The 25015-nt window shown below is 45.9% G+C and overlaps 1 protein-coding gene across 1 annotated transcript; it reads right to left on the bottom strand.

The window, feature by feature from the left end:
• Window positions 1-55: 55 nt before the first annotated feature.
• Window positions 56-24607, bottom strand: PLPP7 (phospholipid phosphatase 7 (inactive)). Its single transcript, XM_081897075.1, has 2 exons — window positions 23975-24607; window positions 56-2178 (listed from the first exon to the last, which is right to left on the bottom strand). The coding sequence occupies exons 1-2, from the start codon at window positions 24423-24425 to the stop codon at window positions 1814-1816; spliced, it is 816 nt and encodes a 271-aa protein (XP_081753201.1). The 5' UTR covers window positions 24426-24607; the 3' UTR covers window positions 56-1813.
• Window positions 24608-25015: the final 408 nt, after the last annotated feature.

Genomic DNA, 25015 nt, shown 5'->3' with positions numbered 1-25015 from the left:
GTTCCTCCTTGGAAGACTTTAAATACTTAATTGAATTAAGGGGGAAAGAAACCCATTGCCAAACTTGACATATCCTTTATTATTTGTTAATTTCTGGCTCTGTGCCTGGCTTGCATGAGGGACAATGGATGCAAGTAACCCAAATAGAATTGCAATTCACTGCAGCAAAGGGTGGGAGAGTGACAGTTGCAATCTGGGATTCTGGACCATAGGTTTAAATTGCTCAAGGCAGCAAGAAGTAAGGCAGACATGGTTTCACTCAGCACTAACTTACTTCACTCTTCACCAAGCTGGTGCCATCCACATGTTTTGGACTACAACTCCCATCAACCTGGCCAGCACCTTGAAGCCATCCGTCAATGGCTAGCCCTGAGACAAGCAGGTCACCTAGTCTCTGTCTTTCCTACTATGGTGACTTGCAGTGTATTTCTATTTAAATTATAACCATATTTGCTTTATTTGCATGCATACATATGAAGTGGTACATGCAAATTTTATGTGAATCTGTGTCCTCTTTTCTTTGGTGTTATGTTAAGTAGCCACCCTACTGTCACCCATCTGTAGTCTGCTGAGCAGAAAAAATTTGAATCATGCTAATTACAGCAACAGGAGCAAATAAATGCCCTCAGATCTTGCTGCTTTGAGGAATTTTAAGAGATAGCTGGTGTTAGCCCTACTCAGAGTAAACCCATTGAAACTGCTGGATGTGACGAAGTTAAAGGTAAAGGGACCCCTTACCGTTATGTCCAGTTGCGGACGAGTCTGGGGTTGCGGCGCTCATCTCGCTTTATTGGCCGAGGGAGCCAGTGTACAGTTTCCGGGTCATGTGGCCAGCATGACTAAGCCGCTTCTGGCAAACCAGAGCAGCGCATGGAAACTCCGTTTGCCTTCCCGCCAGAGTGGTACCTATTTATCTACTTGCACTTTGATGTGCTTTCAAACTGCTAGGTTGGCAGAAGCTGGGACCGAGCAACGGAAGCTCACCCCGTCGCGGGGATTTGAACCGCAGACCTTCTGATCGGCAAGCCCTAGGCATTTTAAATAGTCATGGATTTCCCTAAATGATTATGGGAGTTGTGGTTTGTTAAAGCTGCTGCAAGTTCTCAGGAGACCCCTATTCCCCTCATGGAGCCACATTTCTCAGGGTGGATGAACAGTCCATCCCTCTTCGCAGGGAAGTTCTATGAAGGCAATCAGGGTTTCCTAACAACTCTCAGCACCATAACAAACTACATTTCCAGGATTTATAGGGGTAAGCCATGATTGGCACGGTCCTTCTTTAAAATGCTTAGTGTAGATGAGGACCTTAAGTCAATTGATTTTAGTGGGCCTACCCTGAATATGACTTAGGGACTGAATCCTAGAGCTCCAGATTACAAACTTATAATTCACTTCACGTCAAATTTCCTGGCCTCCACGAAAGAAAATCAATGCACAACCACATTCAACAACAAGGGGTAGGCATTCCAACAGTGTCAAGAGCGTGCCATCTAAACAAACAAACAGCAACAGAATGTAATTGTGTTCTCTCTCTACAACCAAATGAATTTTCCATCCACTTGGGAGTCAAGAAAACATGGCAAAATGTAGCAGTGGGTCTCGGCAGCACAACCGGCAAGAAATCATCCCAAGACATTGTGCTATAATAGATGCAACCAGGTCTTCACCACCCTGGTGGAAGTTGATACTCATTCCCAGCACGTGGAGGTTTGTGTACTGTGTTTCGTTTTCGAAATCCTTCACTTTTTAAAAAGTGTATTCAAGTCTTCATTATGTAAAAATAAGGGGGAAAGGACAGTGCGTTGCTGCTGTTTCACCACATGGAGATCAACATCTGGCAAGTATTAGAAGACATCCACATCACCTCCACCAGCCTAAACTGCAAATAGCCAAACGCGAATCCAGAAAGGACGTCGGTGACATGGTGCCGCCCAACCATGATCCGGGAAAGTCCCACCAAGAAGGCCCAGATCACAATTAAGATCCGGAGTGGTACAGCTAAGACCAGGTGGTTGAGGAAGAACTTGGATACCATGGCAGCTCGGCTGGCGTGTCCTGCTGGAAAAGCATAGACGTCCATGGTCAAGTAGTCCAACAGGCCTGGGCTTACGTCATACGGGCCCTTTCGCTTGGCCATCTTCTGTAAGCCAGCCACAATGATGATGTCCAGAAATAAGGCTGGAGCAGAAGAGAGAGAAAACAAGGCAGAGAATTAGAGAGACAAGCTGTCTGAGGCAAAAGGTTAAAATAATTATCTGAAGTGGTAACCACTAGGGTAGAAATTCATTTCATTTCACATTTTAATGCACTAAGAGACACGGAAGACAGAAGGCAATTTTTGAAACTGTATGGTACATGTTTATTAAATACATTCGAGAAAACACAGCATAACCTTTTAACCACTGGCTACCCATGGTTCACTCCGGGAACCTGTTAAAGCAGTTAAGGCGCATAACTGGTACAGTACAATGAAAACAAAAGTGTTATACAAACCTGCTTAATATTTTACTATGATTCACACTGCATATGCATGAAGTGTTTCTTGGTGGGTGAGGGGGTAGATGGTGATGCTTTGCTACAAGCATTTCCCTAAACTGAAAAATAAAGGCTAACAAAAAAATGTTCACATTTTAATGCAAACCTACGTAATTTGCCTCAAATAATATGTAAACCAAAACACAAATATCCTTTCAAATTTGAAGTTCTCCAGATTTTTGCAATGTGGTTCTTTGACCAAAAAGCAAACAGCATTGTACATTAAAATGCATATATTAGTGAAAATAACATATGAAAATGCATTGCATTAGGGGAAATTGCTTGCAAAATTGCATACAAAAATGTGTCTATTAGGAGCAATGACTACTAAAATGCTGGTGAATTTTTGTGACTTAAAAATAGTAATCCACAGATTGCTTCAGAAATGCGGCAAACTGAACATAAAAGTGGGAACATGAGATTCACCCACCATTAGTAACCATCAAATAACAAGCAGCCTCCTCTGATTAGTATTTTGTTCACTTGAAACATTTAAAGCAACGCTCTCAGACTTCCAGCTGAAGTGTGTGTGTGTGTGTGTATCTGAAAGGCATACTTACACCATGAAAATGTTTACTTTTTGAGTGTGTAAGTAGGGCTTAGTTTTTACATAGTGCCATGATAGCACTGGGACCCAGGTTCAAAACTCCATTCAGCCATGAAGCTCACTGGGTGCCTTTGGGCCAACCACTATTTTTCAGTTGGATTTACATCACAATGTTGTTGAAAGTATAACAGATGAGGAGATCATGCATGCCATGTTGGCAAAAGCCCACTTTGAAGGAAAAGTGGGATATAAACAGAATTATATAAGAGAGAAAACACATACACCTGTCAAATATTGTTGGGGAGCAATGACAAGATAATGACAGTCAATCAAAAGGTAGCTTGGCTTTGGAAGATGGTTGCCAAAGGTCTGTTTAGACAATGTAGACCAGTAATTCCTAAAGTTTGTGCTGAAGTAAGGTAGGCTGAGGAATATAGAAGCTGACTCCAGGTCGCCCAGTGAGTGACATGGCTGAGTGGGGATTTGAACCCTGGCACCCACTGTCTTAGTTTGACATTCTAGCTCTTGGGACCCTGGGGGTAGCACCTGGGGACCCTATTGTGCCCTCAGACATGTCCTTGGTGCCCACAAAAGCCCCATGCCCATCACATTTTTAAAAAACAGAAAGGATTTGACTTGTACGGGTGTGAGTGTACTGTGTAGATGTTTTTCCTGTTTATTCGGAGGAAGTTGGGGTTCTGAGCATCTTTGCTTCTCTTTCTGTGAAATGGGTATTTTGTGGTGCCTGGGGGAGTTCCCTGAGCTTCCAAACATAGCCCTAGGCCCCAAAAGGCTGGAAACACTTGCTCTGCTCCCTATTCCACACAGGCTCTGTATACTTAAGGCCTTCAAGAGACCTATGCCCACACAAAGAGTCTCACATTCACCACAGACCCACTAGAGTAACCTTGGGCACTCTTCTTTCAGCCTCCAATTAGCCTGTATCATGGCACATCGTTCAGGGGCATAAACGTTCTGGTGTTTCTAATCAGCTGGAGTGCCTGTTTCACCAAATCGCTGGGAAGGTTTGGCGGCAACAGCAAATCGGGCCTGTCAGGGGCACAAGGCCTTCAGAAATAGATACAATTGGTGCCGTCACTCTGTGAGTAAAGGCTCAAGTTTCCTTATGTGGCCTACATACCAACAACCAAGGCTTCGGCTGCCTGGACTGCCTGCCCCAATCGCTTCAGCTATAGGGCAGGGTCACTGTGAGCCACTGGGATATTCCAGGGCCAGACACTGTCTGCGTTACTTTTGAATCCCATGGGGTAATAATCTTCCTCCTCCCTGCCCCAGTTGTTGAAGGTGACAGAACGCAACTCAGTGTCAGAGCACATATTTTGCACGCAGAAAGTCCCAGGATGAATTCTATGCTATCTCCAGATAGGACAGGCAAAACCTCCTGTCTAAGCCACTGGAGAACTATGCTACTCGTTGGAGAGGATAATGAGCTAGATGGGGCAATGGATTAACATGCTGGCCACAAGGCACCTTTCTGCTTTCCTAATAAAAATGGGTGGGGGTATGCAGGAGCTAGATTTGAGTTCTAACCTATGCGATTTGCTGCAGGAGATCAGTATGTGTTCCTGATTCCCAGTAGTTTTAACAATGGCAAGTAAAATTTCTAGCAATTTTGTGTGTGTGCATGTGTGTGTGTGTGCAAAATCTCTCAGTCTCAGTGCTCCTCATTTGTAAAATACGAATGTTAATTGGCTGCTTGGTAGTAGGACAGAACAGCAGAACCATCTCTGCAGGTGTGGATCATCTTAGTGCAGCTGGAGCTGATGGGAATTGTAGTCTGAAATATCTAGAGGGGACCAGGCTGGCTGAAGGCTTCCCTGGCACTCTTCTTCTGTCTTTTAAGAGGTATGGGTTTGATGTGTGCAATGACACGCAAGGTGGGTGGCTGTATCGACGCACAGGCACTTGAGCACACCTCTACTGATAACATCAGACAGCAGTGCCTAAGTTTAAAAAGGGCTTTTGTGCATTTTTTAAAAGTGGACTACAATGATAGATGATAGTGTTGCTATTTTTAAATGGCATGCTCAGATGCACCAACTCTTTCCCACCCACACAGCTGTGTTGTGCCCACTAGTGTGACTGAAACACTAAAAAATGAAGACACACAAAAGAAGCTATATGTCAATTTCAAACATGCTTGTTTCGGTTTCTTGCAGCTTCTCATTTTTTTCCAGTTCAGTTCTCCATATTACTATGTTAATTTGCAGGAGAGGGGGGAAATAAAGTCCTTATGAAAATTCATCCACATTTTAGTGAATTTACCCTAATAAACACATTTTCGTATGCATTTTAACCAGCCACATACATTTTTGAAAATAAATTTCCAGTAATATAACCTTTGTAGTCTAGTTTCACTAACATATGCATTTATATGCACACTTTGCCCCAGTAAATCCATATTTGTATGTGTTACTTGGCTGGAGGACTGCATTGCAAAACTTGGGGAAGTGCAAATTTCAAACAGTGGCTGCATTTCAGTTTGTGCATTATTTTGGAAAGTGAGAATTAGTTAAGCATGCCTTTAACTAATTCAGAATTCTTCCTCTTTCCTATACCCCCCACACCCTTAAAATTCAAAAGGTTAACTGTAATTCCCCATGCAGCATACGGTGGAACAATTATTTCATAAAAATAGAAGTCAGCCGTCTGGATGCATGATAGAGGGAGAGATTGAGGTTGTGAGAGAGTGCAAACTTCCAGGCGGCTGCTATTTTCAGATGGGAGTCAGTCACATTTCGGCAGGTCCATGTTGTGCAATTAAAGTTGACTTGGCATTCCATCCCCAGATTGGACTTTTTGTGATAAGGAAAGTGAAGGGGAAATGCATTGGAATATGTGGGATAACAACACAACACAGTATAAACTCCCCGCAGACAAATTAGAATGAATGCTCCCTGCCTGACTGGGAGAGATAGGAAGCAGGGTTCATTCTTTGCCGAAAGCCCAGGTCCATCAGGCACTGTCCTGCTTTAATTAATTTTACGTAAGCTACTCTAGGGGGCTTTTTTGGCTGAAGAGCAGGGTATAAGTGCTCTAAATAAATAAATGCTCAGTAAACAGCCAGTGTCATCTAACCTCCCCACAAACATTGTGGAAACAAATCAAGATGAATACCAAATAAAGAGATCACCTGGAGGTGACCATAGACACACATTTCACAGTAGGGGAAAAAGGGCTATTATTTAAACAAGAGGTCATGCCCATAGGTATTAGTAGCCTAGTCCATGGAGTTGCTTGGGAATGGTAAGAAACCAAACATTAGTTTTGAAAACCTGTTGGCCACCCGCCTTGATTCAAAATGGTGTGCACTTGTATCCAAATATAAACGAAAACCTGCTCCTTGATTTCAAGGACTGTAATGCAATATTTGGTTAAGATCTGTGCTGTTTTGAAAGTTTCAGTCCACCATCTTGATTCATGATGGCATCCAATCATATCCAAACATAGACAAAAACCTGCTCCTTGATCTCAGGAAACATCACAGAAAATGTGGTTATGATATCTTAAGAGGTGCCTAGATCGCACAGCATACAGACAGCTTTCCACAATATTTAACAGATATGGGGGCTAAAGTGTGTGAGTGGGTATAAACTGCCTCATAAGCTAAATCATCAAAAAAGATTATGAGGTATGGGGTCAAGGAAGAGATGAGAAGTATAAGATATGTTAGACTCCCCTGTCCAAGATGATTAGGACTAACGAGTAAAATGGCTGGCTGACCCAAGACCCTCCATTCTTTTTGCACACTGTGCCCTTGTGAGCAAAGGCAATTTGTATCTCTGAACCAATTACTTTAGTGTGGCTTCTTCCCAGATTGCTGCGAAACGCAGCAACTTTGCAGCTGTTCTGGAGAGACAAAGCTCATCAGGAGGGTGAGCAGTGGAAAGAGATCTTACACGGGATGCTGATCTCCTGCTTAGCATTTTATTATATTAGTGCCAGTTTGGGGACATCCTGAGAGAGTAGCCTCCCGTTGACTCTCTTCCAACATCTTTCCTTACATATTCAAGGAATAAATTGTAAAGTAACAGGCGTGGAAATAGAATTAGTTGTAACAAGGAGGTTGCAGAGCAGATCTGGTGGGGGATGTGGTTTCGGGAGAGGGTTTGTGGCTGAGGAGACGTAACCTGGGTTGAGTCCCGAGGTGCAGATGGTGAGGCCTGGAGAGCTGCATTTGGACCCAAGGGACGAATTTCCCCCAGCTCTGCTTTCAGCCCTACACATTAATAGATAGAAGGTTGGTGGCCAGCTTTTCCCCCTGGGCCCTGCTCCTCTGCCTTTGAAAGTTGCCCAGCAAATACAAATTGAGCAAGGGAATCTCTTCCCAGACTTCATTCTCTATACAGGAAAAGCTTTGTCTCCTTATTTTTCTGGCATGCCATGCTGCTATTAAAGGCAGATGAGCATAGCCCAATAAAAAAGGAAGAAGTTGGCAATCAGCAGCAAGGTCTTTAGAATGCAGAGGAAGACAGAGAGTAGTTGCAGAGTTCCCTAGAGATGCACAATGATTGATGAACAAACCAAGCCTGCTGCATTAGATAACTGCTCTGACGTTGTAGAATAAGCAATTCAGCACAGCTCACTAGAAAAGGGACATTTTCGTAACTATGCAGGTGCTGCCATGCTGGATCAGACCAAGCACAGAATTTTCTCCCCAGCAGCACAAGAATGTAAGACAAGCCCTGCTGGATGAGGCCAGATGCCCATCTGGTCCAACATCCTGTTCTCACTGTGGCAAACCAGACGTAGCCATTTCAATGCCTCTAGGAAGTACACAGACCCTGTGAAAAGGATTTTGAGAAGCGGATGGGACGGCCCACCTGTTAATCACATGGTGTCTTAATGACACTGTGTGACTGACAAGTGGGCCATCCCATCTCCCTGTCAAATTTGAAATGCAAGGCCAATGCTGACAAGGACCTGGCCTTCAAAGCCAAAAAATTTCCCCACCCCAGAAGTACAGTGGGAAAGAACTAAGCTGCTCTGATGGTTACTCAAAGCCTCTGATCCTTCAGGTATACTGTGCCTGAACATGGAAGCTCCATTTAGCTATTCTCCATCCGTATATTTGCCTTTTAGCTGGCCTCCATCAATGAACTCCTATGTAGTGTTGATTATGTGCTCTTAGAAGGTACATGGTGTGTCTGCCATGAGTACCAAGGCATGTTTCAAGCCTTAAGAGTGTGAGACCACAATATTTCTGGGAGCACTGTGTAGACCAGGTCCCCCAAGTTCCATTTTTAGCATTTGACCCTGGCATCCAGTTCTCCCTCTCAGCAAAAAAGAAAAGAAAGAAAAGGTTTTTTTAGACTTGTTCTCCTTGACACCCCTGCCCCGCACCCAAAAACCTAGTTCTTCAGCAGCTTTCAAGAAATATCCTGAATTCTCCTCTCTCCATTCTTCCTTTCTTCTCTCTGCTCATGTTTCTGTCAAGTCGCATTAGGGCCAGGCAGGCTATAGATGCGTACGGGTTCCCCCTCGGGTGAAGTCTCTTCCTTGCAGCTGCAAAACCACTCTCGGTGGGGGGAGGAACCTTTCTGTCTGTCCCACCATTCCCTGCAGGGGTACCTTGCCAAGGTCACAAACTGGAGGTGGGACTTCAACTATAGTCAACCCCCACCCCACCCCCCGCAGGAGATGCTTTTAAGTGCTGACGGCACCAATAGCTCTGCTGAATCACAGAAGCATTTATCCACACTCCGTTCTGGATTCAGCTGGCGTGCCATCGTTCATACCTGCTAAGTTCTGCCTGGAAGGGTTGCTATTAAGGCAAATCACATTTCACACCAGGGTGGAAATATAAATGGAAAAGGGGGCTGCGGAAGGAAGTGGAGGTGCAGCCGTTCCCTGTAATCTTTCACAGCACTGGCTCTGGGTTGGAACTTCCTCCACAGGCAGTGTGCCATCTGGTGTGCCCCTCATGCCACTGTACCCCAAGGTGGGCTTAACTGTAGTGGCAGGAAGCAGCATCCCACTCGGTGGCAGGTGAACCACCCAGCATTTTAATGACCCACAATGTGCCAACAAATAATAATCCCTTGAGAGCACCTGTGGGGCATTGGAAGTCCCACAGCAGAGACCATTCACCAAGGGGTTAACTCTGCTGATATTAAAGACAACTAGTGAAGAGGAAGACAGGTGGGGGTATTGATTAGTAACCCTGCAGAGTGGCATGATCTTCATTAAGGTAGCATTGTGCTTTGCCTGGCTGTGTGGTTCCAATGGAGTTTTACCTCTGTATGCTTGTACATTGCCCTGTGATTTCAAAGCCTGAAGTAAGAAGGACAAAAACACCCCTGGTTTTCCCCCCTCATCAAATTATATACTGTACGCTGCTCAATTTCCTCAGTAAGGTATTGTCAAGACTTTTCTTTCTGGACTCCTTCAACCATATTTAAGTGACTTTGCTATCATGGGGAACCTTTAGTTCTCCAGATGTTGCTGAACGACAACTCCCTCATCCCTAACCACTGGCCATGCTTGCTGGGCTAATGAGTTTTTGTTTAGCAACTTCTGGAGGGCCAAAGCACTATGGGAGTGGGAGTGCCGAGTGTCACACCCGAGTCCTACCAAGGCACTTAGGCACTAGTAGCTGCACAAGGGTACCAGCTGCTGAGGCTGGCTCTGGTAATTTGGTACTGAAAATAACTACTGACCTTTGATGCCCTGATTTTGGCGAACATGACACATACCTCCCATGTGAAGGCATTTCTATGCTGCTCTCTGAGCATTCAAATTGCTTTGCATACAATGATCCGTCACTTTTATGACAACCCTGCCTGGTAAAAAGGTAAAGGGACCCCTATGGTAGATCTGTGTTATTAACCAATTTTGCAAATGGGGCATAAAGCAGATCTGGGGAATCTGTGGCTCTCCAGGTGTTGTTGGATTCCAATTCCCATCAGCACCAGCCAGCACAACCAATGGTTAGAGATTATGAGAACTGTGGTCCAGCAACATGTGGAGGGCTAAAGGTTTTCCAGCCCTGGCCTAAAATTTCCTGAATTCACAGCTGAAGCTAAATCTTAACCAGTCACTTCCTCGCCTGCCTCACAGCTCTCACTACCAGACTCTATGAGCCACTGCACTAAATGGTCATTGGTCCAGGATCTAGTTTTTGACACATATTTTCACCATCTATTGCATTACAGATTCCTGGATTGCAAGGGGTTGGCCCAGTTGACTCTTGGGGTCCCTTCCAACTCTACAATTCTATACTGCTATGATGCTATGACCACCTTGATACTTTGGGTTGGAGGACAGGCTGGTGGGTCTATAGTAGTCACTAGGCAACTGCTATGACCTCAGTATTTCAGCCATTTGATACAGCAGTTGATGGACCTACAATGGTTGCTAGGCCTCAAAATTCCAGTCACTTGGGGGGACAGGCTAGTAGGCCTATAGTGGTCACTAGGCAACCTCTTGTGATAAAGCAGCAAGGTGGCTAAGGATAATAATTTATTTCAGAAATGTTAAAACCGCCTTTCAGGTTCTTGAGAGGTTCACAACACAAAATCAGAAGTGCAGTCCATGTAAAATCAGTCAGTGAGGAAGCCAAGCATGTTTCCCATGGAAGGAGTTCCACAAAAACAGAACGACCATTGAAACGTCCCTGCCTGATGGATCTTACCAGTGGCCAGTCTTAAAGGCCAGGCAGGCTCAGAGTGGTGTAGGTGGTTCTTCACACAACCTGGTCCCAAGCAGTTTAGGGCAAGACTATGTTTGCAGAGGCACCTACCTATTAGTTATTAAAATAAAGAACAGAACACACAGATTTCCCTTTCCCACCCCCAAAATTGGTTTGCATATTTCCTAACAGCCAAAGCAAAACAATCAAGTTAGCCTTTACAAGAGAAACAAAATTACAGACAGCAACCGTTTTGCACATGTCCAGCTGACACACGACTGCTGACCGTTGGGTTCCTTTTGGACCCGGAAAAGGGTGGAATGGGGGCGGGTGTTATTTGTGCTCTGCTGATGTATGCGAGGTCTAGGAATAGAAGAAAGGTAAAGGGACCCCTGACAGTTAAGTCCAGTCGCGAATGACTCTGGGGTTGAGGCGCTCATCTCGCTTTACAGGCCAAGGGAGCCGACGTTTGTCCACTCCACAGACAGTTTTTCTGGGTCATGTGGCCAGCATGACTAAGCCGCTTCTGGCGTAACGGAACACTGACACCAGAGCAGCGCACAGAAATGCTGTTTACCTTCCCGCCGGAGCGGTACCTGTTAATCTACTTGCACTTTTTTTTGCATGCTTTCGAACTGCTAGGTTGGCAGGAGCTGGGACTGAGCAATGGAAGCTCACCCCGCCGCGGGGATTCGAACTGCTGACCTTCTGATCGGCAGGCCCAAGGCTCAGTGGTTTAGACCACAGCGCCACCCACGTCCCCCAGGAATGGAACCCCCATGCAAAATGGTTGCTGCCTGTAGTAATAACAACAATACTGTAATACCAATCTAGGAAGCTGCCTTATACTAAGTGAGACCACTTGTTCTATCTAGCTCAGTATTGCTACACTGGCTGCTCTCCAAGGTTTCAGGCAGGTGACACTCTCAGTTCTATCCAGAGATGCTAGGACTGAATCTGGGATCTTGTGCATGCAAAGTAGGTGCCGTACCAGCTGTGCCTTACAAGATCTCTGGCTTCAGCTGATTGAACCAAACCCTCTAGCCAGTGCCTGAGCCTACTATGGAATGTCTGCAAACACTCCACCTGCTCAAAAGTTATTTTCAACATAGGGACACACAAAATGCCAAGGAGACAGAAAGAACAGATACGGAAAGGAAACAATAGGATGACAAGTCACCTCTTAAGCTGTTGAGTGAACAGTGTCCATGTGAAACAGTGGATGTGCAAAACAGTGCAAATGGTTGGATGCGAGTGAGAGAAAGAATTGCAAATAGAAGACACAAGCAAAGTTGTGAATTGTGAGTCTTGAATGATGGCAGTGGTGGTGATTAAACATTATTATGCTACAAGTAGGGATAGTGGAGAGATTTTATTTTGTTTGCATTTTAATGAGAAATGACTTAATTCACACTTTGCCAACCAATGTTTGAAGTGAAACATGGCTGCCCTTTGAAATTTGCACTTCTCTGAATTTAGTGGTGCAGTTCTCCACCCAAGCAGTGTGTACAAAAATGCACATATTAGTGGGAAATGTGCATCAAAATGCATATATCAGCGCAAGTAGCTTTTTAAGAAGTGCATTACGCTGAGGAAATTGCTTGCAAAAATGCATATATTTGCCTGCAAACATGTGATTAATTGATAAAACTTGCACAAGAATGGTGATGAATTTTCATGGGGATTTCTTAAAATATATGTTTAAAAATCAGAAAATGCAGCCTAAAGAACTCTATTAACTGTATTTAAGACTGGAAAAAATGACAAACTGAAATTGACAGATTCATCCCTCCCTAAGGGCAAGTTACAGTGGCAGTAAAATAGGAGCTCCTCCTATTTATACAAAGACAGTCCTAGTCAGACACAGCTCTTTGCTCTTTGTCAGTGCATTTAATACATCAGATGAGACAGGAGAGAGAGAGGGATAGAGAGAGAGAGAGAATGTAAGCAGCCTGCATCATCTCCTGGACTTGGGGCGAGGTGTTTACCCACAGCTTTCAAGGAGAACAGAAAAGAGTGAGATTCGTGGTGTGATCTTTGATGGCAATAGATACTCTCATTCACATCCCGAGGCTGTGAGGAGTTGGGACGTCATATTCCAGGAGAAGAAGAGGAAGCATTCCCTCTCTCAGCCCCTGCCTGCCTCTTCTTCAGCCTGCACAACATTTGGAATTTATCCCACATCACTGCACACCTACCGAGATCACAGCAGGTCAAGCGAAGCCCAGAAAGTGTGTGTGTGTGTGTGTGTGTGTGTGTGTGCGCGCGCGTGCGCGCATGTGTAGTGTTGCCTGGTATTAAGCACATCTTCCTGCTTGCGTTTATAAATCTAACAATGAAGGGGCCAAGGATGAAACATGAATGCACATCACTGACCATCTCAGAAGCTCCCTTCCATAATTCTGTGTGTAATATCACACAAGTATATTCACCAACATCTTACTGCAGAAGAATTTATGTTATCACCACAGAGGAAGAGAGCTGTGTGAAATAATTATTCTGAAATTGATTTCTGATACTTGAGAATTATTGAGTTTTTATGTAAAGGTAAAGGTAAAGGTACCCCTGCCCGTACGGGCCAGTCTTGACAGACTCTGGGGTTGTGCGCCCATCTCACTCAAGAGGCCAGGGGCCAGCGCTGTCCGGAGACACTTCCGGGTCACGTGGCCAGTGTGACAAAGCTGCATCTGGCGAGCCAGAGCCGCACACGGAAACGCCTGGAGATGCTTTCGAACTGCTAGGTTGGCAGGCGCTGGGACCGAGCAGCGGGAGCGCACCCCGCCGCAGGGATTCGAACCGCCGACCTTTTGATCGGCAAGTCCTAGGCGCTGAGTTTTTATGTACAGTGTCCCAACTGCCAACAGAGAGCACACATGCTTAAGTAAAGGTACCCCTGCCCGTATGGGCCAGTCGTGTCCGACTCTAGGATTGTGCGCCCATCTCACTTAAGAGGCCGGGGGCTAGCGCTGTCCGAAGACACTTCCGGGTCATGTGGCCAGCGTGACAAGCTGCATCTGGCGAGCCAGCGCAGCACACGGAAACGCCGTTTACCTTCCCGCTAGTAAGCGGTCCCTATTTATCTACTTGCACCCGGGGGTGCTTTCGAACTGCTAGGTTGGCAGGCGCTGGGACCGAGCAACGGGAGCGCACCCCGCCGCGGGGATTCGAACCGCCGACCTGACGATCGGTAAGTCCTAGGCGCTGAGGTTTTACCCACAGCGCCACCTGCGTCCCACACATGCTTAGGCACACATAAAATAAAAGTGTTATGGAAATTGCTACTGAAATGCAGTCATAAAGATGCGTGGAACAGTTTAATGCTAGATGTGTATCACTCACATTTATTCTAGACCGTTCCTTACCCTTGCCTCTCATCGGCCTTTTCCTAAAATGTGTTGGTTGTTACTGTTCTGAAATGAGGGTGGCAAATGCTGCAATGGCTGGTAAAGTCATGAAGACACAGGTGGCACAAATCTCTTCTACTTTTCAGTGTATAAAAAGTAACCTAGAAACTACGGGCTGTATACAATCCTCATTCTATTAACAATAGCCCCATTGAAAATAATGGCAATTACTGACAGATTCATTGATGGGTCTAACTCTGAGCAGAATGTTATCCCCATAACAAGCACCACTCTAGCAGGCAAATTTATTTATTTATCATTCATTCATTGCTTTTATATTCCACCTTTCATACATGGGTCTCCTCCTCCTCATTTGATCCCACAAAAAACCTGTGAGGTAGGTTAGCATCAGCAGCAGGGACTGGCCCAAGGTAACCCAGTGAGCTTCATGGCAAAGTGGGGATTCAAACCCTGTTCGTTCCCAGGCTTTAGTCTCTAACCACTACACCACACTGGATCATACTGCACTGTGCCTATTTTTTGAACTTATGGGTTTTATCCAACATCTTATCCCATAGTCCTATTGAAATGTATAATCATGATTAACTTAGGCCTATTAATTTCAATGGGCTTACTTTGAGTAGAATTTAGTTAGTTAAAGCCCTGTGGTTTTTTTACCTGAGATTTTGCTGCTGGTGGGATTAATAAACCAAGAAACAATGGCTTGCTGTAACATCTGACCTAGGGAGTGTGGTTAGTTGTTTCTTGCAGTCAGCAAGCCGACAACAAATCACGGGTTAAGGTTAGCTAGTGACTGTGGCTTGGAGCAGCAATAAGCAAGTCTGGCTTGTTATGTTTTAACGCAGCCCATGAAACTTGTGTTGGGCTACCTACTAAGCTAATGGTCAGTAGGTTAGCCTCCTTAGATTAGGTTGACTACCACTCCACCAACATAGGGGAGATGAGAAAGAAAGAGAACATGCTCGTATCTTCTGCTAATGGGACTTCCAACTCAGATTGGGTTGATTGACATTCCCCCCTAGAACAGAGGATATATAAGAGAGAAAGAGAGATAGAGAGAGTGGGGAGAACACACTATCTCCAGCCATTCTCTAATCCCATCCTTTTTTCAACAGCCTGGCTGCAAAGGCTGAGCCAGAGGCTGGCTCTCAGCCCAGTGACTGCATCAGAAATTTTGCCTGGTGTGTCAAAATCCAAAAGTGGACAAGCTAAAACAATCTGTCTTTTCATTTCCCAAAGCAACAGTGTCCCACCAGATCCTGTCACAGGCCATGTAACCTAGCCCCCCTGAATACAGGCACACCTGAATCCTGGAAATTCAGCATCCAATTTGCCTGCAATGCAATGGACACAAAGCAAAAAATTTCTCCCTGCAAAGCGAGTTCAAACCAGGTCAGAGTCACTTGTCTGGTGCAAGGAGGTGGCTACACAAAACCTTCCGTATCAGGTTGCATTGCAGGTCACATTGGCCCATATTGCCACGACAACAAGCAAGCGGCAAAGCACCAGAATAACAGTCCCCCCCCCATGTGCATAATAAGGTTGAAAGGCCTGGATTTTGAAACTTATACAGGGTTAGTTTTGATGCAATGTTTCACACTCGTGGGATAATGTCAGGACCTAACTCTGAAGCTATAATCACAGAAACAGCTCTAGGGTGTTTTTGGAGTCAGCGAATGGATCCATTTTGCTCTGTCAAAGCTTCAGAGTGGGTTGTGCACCCTACTCTCAGCAGCTAGAAACATCATAACCAGACACTGGAGAGACAGTGTCTGGTAGGAGTAGGCATGGACCAATGGTACCAAATAGTATGGGAAACAGCCTTACTAGAAAAATTAACCAATAAACTGAAACTGACACAGGGACAAATAGAAGAAGACGCTTTCACCATAGAAGAAGACGCCTTCACCCCAGTATGGCTCCCCTTTATCACATACACAACCCAACAAAACAACGACAATAATCCACTAAGAGCATACAGATCAATATGGCTAACCCACCCCACTCACACATGAAAACAAACTTCACCACAGCCAATCACAAACAAACAACCACACCTTAGACCAACCCCAACCTCTCTCACAACCATGGGAACACAAGCGAATAGCGAAGAGAACCTGCACAAGCAACACAGACACAAAACCCCCACACATACATTAAGTAAAATAGAAACATCGCCACCCAACCCCAACCCCACTCACTATTCCCCCTCCACCTCTTTCCCTCTATTTTTCCTAACGTAACACTAATGTCTCAACAAATGAAACTGATCTGTAGAAAATGCAACTTGAAAAAAAAAGAGACATTGCACATACTTTTGTAAATCAAGAAATCTTTAATAAAAATACATTTTAAAAAGAAGAAGTTGTGCAATGGTTGTGCAATGGATCCTATGACCCATCCTGGCATCTGATGACAGGCAGTTGGGTGGCTAGGCTAATCAGCGCATGTTCAAATGCCCGCAATGCAGGGAGGAATCTGCAACATCATGAACTACATCATGCTTGTTATGTTTTTATTATTGAATTCCTTACCTGCCTTTCATAGCAATATAAAAACACAATATTGAAATGAGCTAAAACAATGTACCATCAGAAGAACCAGAGAGGCCCCAAAGATCAGGGTAAACCTATTGCAATGGCAGCCTTTTGGCGTCCAGGGTCAGGCCTGGCATCCCAAGCCATGCTACACCTTTTAGGCTCTGCACCCTTAAGCGTAGCGATACTATAATTGGAGGCTGGTTAGTTTCGCCAAGGCCTGGTAGTTATTAGCTTATGGAAACACAACAGCAGGTTTCTCTGCTGTTGGCTTTTCCATTGTGCTGCAGAACACACTCCCCACTGAAATACAAGAAGCCCTATCACTATTGGCATTCAGCTGGCTTTGAAGATGCACCTATTTACAGGGGCATTCTCTGGATATCAGAACTTGAGCCTCCCATTTGACATACTGTGTTCTTTTAATGGGATAGTTTCATTATGTCTATAATTATGCTTGTTTATTTTAACAGGATTGTTTCATTGTGTATTTCAATTACAAGTACAGTATTTATATTTTAATCTTTGTGTTATAAGCTTTTATACTTTGTAAAGCATTTAGAAGCCCGCTTTGGCACTACGTCACATACTGATTAAATAGTAACAACAACAACAATAATTATGAAAGTGCCATGATAAAAGCTGGTGGGTGTGCTGTTTTTTGAGACAAGCCCACAACAGCAACCAGAATGCACTCACCCCCCTCATTCCTTCCTTTGCCAACTTAACCCTGAGATCCAGCCCAAGAGGATATCTATAATTTCTTTACCTGAAGACAACTTGGAAAGGTCAATTGGACCAAAATGCAGCGGCTAGGTTACTGCCTGGTCTTCCGTTTAGATCTCACAAAACAGCTGCACTGGTTGCCAGATTATTTTCAGGCTCAAGTGAAGGTGCTTAGTTAGTGCTTGAAGCCCTAAACAACTGAGGCCTCAAATATCTGGGAGACCCAACCCTACATACCCTCCCTGGAGGTTAAGATCAGCAGAGGGTAGTTATGCCGCCCTAAGAAGTTGAGGGCAGTGGCAGCAGCCCAGGTGAGGGCTGCATGGCAAAGGTCATTCTCACAGCAACCCTGTGAGGTTAGAGACAGCCATTGCCCTCCTCTATTTTGGAGGGCTGTTAGATTTGCACCTACATATATAAATTACCATGTGCAGATTTGAAGCAAATTGGCACCCCCCTTTTGCCCTCTGTTTTTTAGTGATGCTAATTCTCATTTTTTGACAAAACAGGCCACCTTATGTGAGGTAGGTGAGGCTGAGAGATGGTGATCAGCCCAGGATTATCCAGTGAGCTTTAAGAATGTAGGAACTGATTCTAAGTCAGATCATTGACCCATCTAGTGCAAGGCTGTCCTCACTGGACAGTAGCCAACATGATCCCTGTGCGTTTTGGAATACAATTCCCTCCCACCCCTAAACATTAGCTATGTTGGCTAGGATTGATGGTAGTTGTAGTCCACAATGCCTGGAATATACGGTACCATGTTGGCTACTCCTGGTCTACACTGACTAGCAATGGACTTTCCCCCTTGGTGATGGCAGGGATTGAACCTGGGACTTTTCTGCATGCAAAGCACATGCCCCAACACTGAGCTATTGTCCTTCATTTAAAAAATAAACCAAGAGTCCAGTCCTCAATATTCTGAACATGAGAAGTTAGGGATTGAACATGGGATGCTCTGTCACTGAGCTGCAGCCCTTCCCTCTGGTCCACCACACTAATAGCAATGTAGCAACCCATTTGGGTGCTCGTGGGGGCACGCACACACGTACTGCCCAAGGGGGTGGGATGATCCGTCCATGGAGGAGGGGTGAGCGAGCCAAGCCCTGGACCAACCAGATTTTGTAACTGCACTCATGGGGCCTGGCGGCGCCTCGTCTTGCTCCATCTTGGCAATGCCCGTCCACCAAGCACAGCCCAGCAGGTATCAGGGCGCTGCTGCCACCTCTGCCCAGGCAACTGGGACTGGGGAGGGAAACCTGCAGGCCAGCGCATACCAACCGCATCCCTCCTGGGTGCCCTCCTAGCGCCACACCCTGTGTTGCTTTTTTCTGGCAGTACTGGACCTGCTGGAAGGCAGTCACAGCCAAGTGGAGGCAGTGGCTGGCGGGCGTGCAGGCTGCGTGCCACCCGCGTCCCATGTTGAGCTTTGGGTCATCTGGGTAAGCCTACCGCCCAATGTGGACCACCCTTCCTACACGCCCTTAGCTACACTAATGCACACTAACCACAGCTAGAATAGTTTCTACAGGGCTTCCAAAATTCTGAGACTTGGCAAATGTGCTGTGTTGTCTCCTGGTTTTGCAGGGCTCTTGTAAAAGAGACCTCAGTGCAGCAGGTCTATGTGGCTCTTGCCACACCTCTTCCTGGGGTGTGGCCCTTCGGCAGATGCCCAGCCATTTCAAGGTTTGACGCTGGGTCTACACATGCAGGGACGCGGGTGGCGCTGTGGTGTAAACCACTGAGCCTCTTGGGCTTGCTGGTCAGAAGGTTGGCGGTGCAAATCTGTGTGATGGGGTGAGCTTCCATTGCTTTGTCCCACCCAGTGGCGTAGGAAGGGGTGTGTGGTGGGTGCAAGCCGCCCCGGGTATCATCAATGAGGGGGGGTCAAAATGGCAAAAATATGTGTTTTTAAAATAAAATAAAATTAGGGTTCACAACCATTTATTTTTTTTAAACTCCTGCACCCACGACACACCCTTCCTACGGCACTGGTAGCTAGGTGAGGTGGGGGCACTGGGTGACACACCACAGGGCCTGCAGTGTGCCTGAGCCACACGTCTCTCCTGAGGGGGAGGCGGCAAGCGGACTGCCTGCAAGCTCTGCGCTGCTTTTTCAAGCAGTGCAAGGCTTGCGTCTGCCCACTGCCTCAGCTGTCCTACAGCGAGAGGCCCCACGCAACATGCCCTGCCTTGGCTCGACCCACCCCCATGGGTGTCTTGCTCCATCCTCAGCTGCAGGATGCACGCACTGCACTGGGCACTCAAGTGGTGAGCTACGCCACTGGTCCTAGCTCCTGCTAACCTAGCCATTTGAAAGCATGCCAGTGGAAGTAGATAAATAGGTACCACTCCAGCAGGAAGGTAAACAGCGTTTCTGTGCACTCTGACACTTGTTACCGCGTCCCGTTGTGAAGAAGCAGTTTAGTCATGCTGACCACATGACCCAGAAAGCTGTCTGTGGACAAATGCCGGCTCCCTTGGCCTGAAAGCAAGATGAACGCCACACCCCATAGTCTGTACTTAACCACCCAGGGGTCCTTTACTTTTACCTTACACATATGCAATGATGGTGGTGGGGAGCTTCTCAAAATGGAGAGGTAGCCACCAAGAACACCTCCCCTTCCCACCCTCACTGTCGAAATTCAGAAGCTGCCCTCAGTGGGCTTCAGAGATAGTACAGTAAAAGGACCAAAGGGTGGAGGAGGTGGCTTATGGCAAAAAATATCTGGGTCATTCCACATCAAATCAACGCAAAAAAACAAGGGTTTCGCCACCCACCGTCTCGGAGTTCGATGAAACTTGGTGTACACCCTTCCCTTATGGTTTAAAGAAACCCCCTTAATTTTTTTCCTCTGTCTCAAACGGTTTTAATTTTATAGCACTTCAAAGTTTCGTGAAATCTGTGTTTCTGTCCCTCTTGAGATCCTCGGCCTTGTGTGCATTTTAATTTTTTCCTCCATAAGCAATGATCAGATCTCTTTGAAATTTTACACAGAGATCAATAACATGATGAGGATTTCAGGAAAAAATACACCAGCATGCAAAAGATTTTATAAATGCTTTAAAAAATGTATAAATATATCTTTTTTGGTAGAAATACTAGGTTTAGAAAACCTAAATTTTCAGCATTAGGGCACGATGCAATCAAAAGTTTCTGATGGTGAAAATTATTGCAAAGACATGCTGTTTCTCAACATAGAATAAAATTTATGGGTCTCTTGTAACAAAATTTTACGTTTTTTGGACATCATGGGGGGGAAATGGCTACTGGGTACAACATTCCTACAATCCATAGGTGTAAAAGAAAAAATTAATGAAACAAAGTTGTTCCTCTTAAAATCTAAAATAATATTAGTTATTACAGGGTTTTCCTCCAAAAAGTGCAGACTTGTTTTTCAGTTTTGGGGTATTTAAAACTATGAAAATTAGCTATATCGTGAAATCAATCTAAAAAAATTCTTTGCAATAATTTTTACCATCAGAAACTCTTGATTGCATAAGGGAAGGGTGTACACCAAGTTTCATCGAGATGGTGGGTGGCATGACTGCGTTGAGCTGACGTGGAATGACCCATCTGGAGATATTTCAAGACATCACTGAAGTGTGCTAAGAAAGGTCAAAGATGAAGAAGTAAGAGAGAAGGAGGAGGATTGATTTTTTTTTTTAATGGTTAGAAATGAGGTGCTGGTACTTTTGTTAAAAGTGCTGTGGGTGCCCATGCAAAATGGCTGCCATGAGTAGCAAAAGAAAAGGTGGTGGTATATTGGTGAGCACCTTCACACACACCCACACACACCAATAATAATAATAATAATAATAATAATAATAGGTTATAGCCAGCGCTAGTCCTACTCATTTGAAACCCATTGAAAATAATGGGCATGACTTAGTTCCATTAATTTGAATGGGTCTACTGTGATCAGAACTTAGTTGTATACAACCCAACAACAACATGTTTTCACACACTATTATACTAACATAATAAGAGCCTGGCTGCTAGAACAGGTCAAAGGCCCATTGGAACCAACATCCTCTTCTCACAGTGGCCAACCAGATGGGAAGCCAGATGCCTAACGGGATGATAATCCCTGAACTCCCTTTAACCTCTGTATGGTTTACCCTATTTAAAGGATAACTGAGATGGGCTTGCTAGGCCTTTTGTGGCTCAGACTCTTGAGACTAAAGGGGAGGAGCCTATGGCTCAGAGGTGGAGCCTGGGACTGATGGGAGCTGTAGTCTGAAATGGTTGGGGGATAATCAGCTTGGGGAAAGGCTGGTCTAAGATGTTTCAATTACCCTCATGAAACACTCACAGATGGTGTTATATATGACATCTAAAGCCAGGCAAACCAGGAAGGGTGGAGCTAGAGTAAAAACCCACATGTGGTTAACAGTAAGGTTGGTCTTTATCATCTATCACTTCCTTGTTTTAGCTGGAGGCCCTCAGAATTGAGTGTAGGACCTTTGACATGCATATCAGGTACACTTACCATGGAGTTTTAGCACCCCTGGCAGCCACTGAAGAATGGAAACCTGTCGGGTACAACAAAATGTTGCAGAGAAGAGGGTTCCAATTCAAGGTACCAGCCAGCCATACTCATTTCTGTGGCTCTCCATTCCATTCTCACTCTCAATCTTTTTCATAGTTGGTCAGCATTCTGTGGCTACTGAGTATACTGAGTTCTTGTTCAGTTATTTTGAGAGGGGTATTTTTTCCCTCCCCTTAGTGTCCCGCCATAAATATTCTGCAGACCTTGGGGTTCCCTCTACGTAATCCGTGACAGAGGCACGTCTGCAGCCTGCAGTGTTCGTAACCTGCAGCGCTGCATCTGCGCATGCACATGACGTGATTTGGCGCTTCTGCGCAGGCAAGAAGCACGATTTAGTGCTTCTGCGCATGTGCAAGCGGCGAAACCTGGAAGTAACCCTTTCCGGTACTTTCGGGTTTCCCGTGGTCCGCAACCTGAAAACGCATAACCCGAAGTGTTTGTAACCCGAGGTACTACTGTATTGTCTATCCTGACTGGCAGCATCTTTTGAGGTTTTCAGATCAGCGTATCTACCTGGAGATGTCAGTATTGAACCTGGACTTCATGCGATGCAAATCCTCTGGAGCTAGACACCTTCCCCAAAGTTAGGAACATATGCAAATTATATGCTTATACTAGCCTTGAGTATAATCATTCATACCCATATTGCAGAATTGAGATCTGAGAATGAAGACGAAGAACATAGTGGCCGGAGGTGGTTCTGAGAAGAACGTGGCAAGATTATGAGTGGCAACTTGGCATAACCTGTTGGGTTGTGGGTTCAGCCTGACAGAATCTGTCTTTCTAGGCTTTTCAGACAGTGTGGTGTAGTGGTTAGAGTGCCGGACTTGGGAGACCAAGGTTCAAATCTCCATGTAGCCATGAAGTTCACCTTGGGCCAGTCACTGCCTCTCAGCCTAGTCCACCTCACAGGGTTGTTGTGCAGATTAAATGATGGGAGGGGGACAATGTACACCACCTTGGGCTCCTTGAGGAAAATGGTGAGATATATAAGGTAAAGGTAAAGATACCCCTGACCATTAGGTCCAGTCGTGGCCGACTCTGGGGTTGCGGCGCTCATCTCGCTTTATTGGCCGAGGAAGCCGGCCTACAGCTTCCGGGTCATATGACTAAGCTGCTTCTGGCGAACCAGAGCAGCACACGGAAACGCCGTTTACCTTCCCGCCAGAGCGGTACCTATTTATCTACTTGCACTTTGATATGCTTTCGAACTGCTAGGTTGGTAGGAGCAGGGACCGAGCAATGGGAACTCACCCCGTCGCAGGGATTCGAACCGCCGACCTTCTGATCGACAAGTCCTAGGCTCTGTGGTTTAACCCACAGCGCCACCCGCGTCCCGGTGAGATATATATGCAATGCCAAACAACAACAACACAAAAAACAAACAAATAAGAATATATGTCAGAACGTCATTTTACTTTTGTTCTGCTGTCACCATGAAAGGGCAAAGACCAACGTGATATTCTTTTAAGGGAAATGGAAGGAGGCTGAACCAGACACTTGTTGCTCTGCACATGGGCCTCCAAAGGTGCAGACTTACAAATAACCACTACACCACACCTTAAGACAATATGTTGGTCTTCATCCAAAGCCATCTTCCCTATTCCATGACTTCAAGAGATGCTCAAGAAAGCAAAAGCTAAGAATGGTAAGGAACGGTAGGTGAGGGTAGGAAGAAACCCACCTAAGCCACATGGCGAGGCGATGGGCAGCGGCAGGCTAGTCCATCAGGGCAAATAGGGCAGTGCCCCACCAACCTCAGCCTGCCCTCACAAGCCCCCTCCTGCCCGTCTTCTTACACACAACCAGTCCAAGGGTGGTGGCAGTGCTGACTGTCACCTTGCCCCTCTGTAGTCTCGGGGCTGCCTTTGTTGAACTCAGCAGTGGGGTGGAGGATGGGGACCAAACCAGAATTAGTTGGCTCTGCCTGTCATGGGCTGTGACTCTACCTACTGTTTGGGCTCCCTGCCTTCCGTCCCACCATTTCCACTGGGCACTGGGCACCACTGGAGATAGGCCTCGAAAGGAAAGGAAGAAGGGGGAAGGTGCAAAGGGACTCACCCAAAAGTAGGTTCATGAGGACCTCCTGGCCTGCCAGGGTGCTGCTCTTCACCAGACAGATCAGCGTGCCGCCGATCCAAGGGATCCCATGCCCGGTGATCCCGATGAGGTTGATCATGGAGCGGGCATTGCCCCAGGATGAGGCGTTTCTGGCACACACCCCAAGCCTCTTTGAGAGAGAGATGTCGATGGCCAGGAGGGAATTGTAGGCGATTCCTTTGAAGGAAGGGTTCAGCTGCATGCAGTCTTCCTCAGGCAGCTGCTGAGATTGCCTCCGCTCTTTGGCACCTTCGTTTGGGGCAGGAGTAGGGCCGGGCTGGCTGTTCTGCCTCCGGCCAGCGCTCCTGGGCTCTTGGGCACCTTTCAAGGGCTGGTTCAGAGACATGAACTCAGCCCTGTTCAAGACATTGTTCCTTTCTCTCGCCCTGGCCCGACTTTGAGATGCCGGCATGGTGCAGGTCTAAAAAAGAAATTTAAAGAGGAGGGGGGAAAGAAAAAGAGAGATAATCCTCAGACTTCTTCTTTCTTTCTTTTTACCCCTCCCCAAGACCTGAGCAGCCCCTACCCCACCTCCCTCAAAAGTCATGAGCCTGGTAAGACAGGCAGCTGTTAAATATAGAGATAGGAATGCTCAATGCACATGGCTGTTTACTTTGCAGGCCCACCAAGCTTGGAGGAGGAGGGGCAGAGAAGAAAGAGATAAATGACAGTAACAGCAGCCAGTCTGGTACCTGATCAAGGCTCAAGCAGCCAATAGGCAGGCATCAAAGGAGGGCAATTTGACCAGTCAAAAGGTTTGGTTGCTTCTGGCTTGGTCTATTTAAATCTTCCAATTGCTTGTTTCTGAGGGCCTCAAAGGAGGATGGGAAATGTAGTTCCCTCGCTTCCCTCTGCCTGTTTGCTACAGTTATCTTGCAATTAGTGTCAACGCTGTACAACTTTGGCGGGAATTAGGGGGTGGGGAGAGGGATGGACGGCTCTGTCAATTTAGGTTCTCTCAGTTTCTCTTTCTTCCAATCTTAATAATAATCTTACATCCAG

This window comes from Podarcis melisellensis, assembly GCF_964234715.1.
Source record: "Podarcis melisellensis genome assembly, chromosome: Z".
Taxonomy (NCBI): domain Eukaryota; kingdom Metazoa; phylum Chordata; class Lepidosauria; order Squamata; family Lacertidae; genus Podarcis; species Podarcis melisellensis.
The sequence above is the reverse complement of the archived record's forward strand: the minus strand, read 5'-3'. Positions and strand labels throughout refer to the sequence as shown.